We start from the raw sequence: 1,970 nt of genomic DNA, 5'->3' as shown, positions 1-1,970 counted from the left end.
GGAAAAAAAAACACTATTAATATGAAAGTATTATAAAACAAAGCATCTATCGATGTATGCAGGCAGCCTATGGCTTCCTTGTTACATCAGCTCAGGAAATTATCAAATAAATATACTAAAATGACGATGTAACATAGGCAAAATGCATTAAGCTTTGCTGCTGCTGATGATGATGAAGATGCATAACCCCCCTCCCCCACCGCAGTGGTGTCATGCCACTGTAATCTCTCATATGCCTTTATCTTTGACCAGCATGATATTTTTGAATTCAGATATTGTCTTTATTACTACCTACAGTGTAATGCTACTATTTGCATTAAGGTTTTCTTATCTCTAATGAATGTTTCTGATGTTTGTTGTCACATATTACCATTTGAATATATATATTTATATATATATGCATATATAGGCATTACCCAGGCGGCTGACAGAGATAAGACATTGCCATGTTTGAGAAATGCACCACACATTACTTTTGTAAATACTAGGTCTACAAAACTATGTACAACACACATATAGGTAATCTTTATATCACAGTCTATTGCATAATGGTGATAATCTTTAGTTTTATAAATATTGTAAATGTACAGTCTTTAAGTGACATTTCATAATGTCCATCTCGTTCTAAAATCAGATATAGAAAATAAACCATCCGATTTGACCACACATCCTTTGTAAAAATGAAATAAATTAAAATAAAAAAACAGAAAAAAATACATTGATTCCCTTTAATGCACAAATGCTGTCTTGAAACGCAAAGCAATTACTGCACAACACAAAGTATTGCAGAGATCGAATCTGCACCTTGATCTGATGCTCCGAGCATTTTCTGATATTATTTTTTTTTCCAGCCGCTAAAAGTTTTTAGATGTGCTTTTTAAACATTTCAGTATTTCCCAGGTTTGATTTGCACAGACATTTTCCACAGTGATGCCAAAAGATGCTGAATGCTGGACTTGTTTTGTCATCTTCTCGTTGAGAACAAAAACGGTAAAGAAAACACATTCAAAAGCATTCCAGTACCAAAAACGATAACGAAAATCCGAACCGCAAGGAAAACATCAACAGAAAAGAACATCATCTGACACGTTATAGTCACATATGTTAGAGAGGAAGACTTGCGTTTATACTAGAGTTTTTTTTTTCCATATGGTCAATGCCAAATATTCTAGTTGGATTTGCTCATATATATATTTGTATAATATACATTCTTAATATAAGTTGAAGGGGAGGTGTGTCTAAAATATAATACAAGGAAATTCTGTACAGGATAGCTATGAGGTTATTATTTTTTTCTCAGAGGAAGTTGGAGAAAAAAAATACGAGTCTTTTCCCCATTTTTTAGTCTCTCCGTAAAAATCAATCAAAATATCTTTTAAAAAAATGAACATGGAAAAAAAGTAAAACGGGATCATAAATTCGATGCGAACCGCATCTTGTCTTGTTCCGTCTCTGTACTACTTAAGACTGCCGACTCTCTCCTGGAGCCCGTGGAATCCCTGTGCTGGGCACTAGAGGGCACCGTGCGCACCGGCGGTATTGCGCCCGATGACATCTGCCGGAAAAGAGCAACCCTCTGTGGAACGTTGGTGCGGATGCTGCTTTGCGGAACGGAACCCGGGGCCTGGACGCCTGCTGCAGATCCCATGGGTGGCTGAATGGAAGCGAGCGATTCGCCCGATGTGGGATGTGCCCGGGCAGCCAGTGAGATCTCGTGGGGCAGTGACGGCTGCGAGGCAGAGAGGTGGCGTATGTCCTTGCTCAGGCTACCTGACTGGAGTGCCTGCGTGCTCTTGTGGACATCGCTCCTCTGAGGGGACGCCCCTTGCGGTTGTTGGGGAATGGAGGCAGGCGAGGGCTGCTGGGGTAAGGGTTGCTGTACAAGGGACAGTTGGGAGGCCGTCGGCGATCCATACTGGAATGTTCGGCTGGCTATAGGGGTTTGCACTGGGGGACTGCAAATGGATGTG

At 40.5% G+C, this 1,970-nt stretch overlaps 1 protein-coding gene across 1 annotated transcript in view; it reads right to left on the bottom strand.

The window, feature by feature from the left end:
- Positions 1-10: 10 nt before the first annotated feature.
- LOC107600895 (potassium/sodium hyperpolarization-activated cyclic nucleotide-gated channel 1) overlaps positions 11-1,970 on the bottom strand; it is a gene marked incomplete at its 5' end in the record, with an annotated part of 125,840 nt that continues 123,880 nt past the window's right edge. Inside the window, one exon of the mRNA XM_016292872.1 lies at positions 11-1,963. Coding sequence (XP_016148358.1) covers positions 1,412-1,963 — 552 coding nt within the window. The remainder of the gene's footprint in view (positions 1,964-1,970) is intronic.

The sequence above is a fragment of the Sinocyclocheilus grahami genome, unplaced genomic scaffold, assembly GCF_001515645.1.
Source record: "Sinocyclocheilus grahami isolate Dianchi unplaced genomic scaffold, SAMN03320097.WGS_v1.1 scaffold294.1, whole genome shotgun sequence".
In the NCBI taxonomy this organism is placed as follows: domain Eukaryota; kingdom Metazoa; phylum Chordata; class Actinopteri; order Cypriniformes; family Cyprinidae; genus Sinocyclocheilus; species Sinocyclocheilus grahami.
The sequence above is the reverse complement of the archived record's forward strand: the minus strand, read 5'-3'. Positions and strand labels throughout refer to the sequence as shown.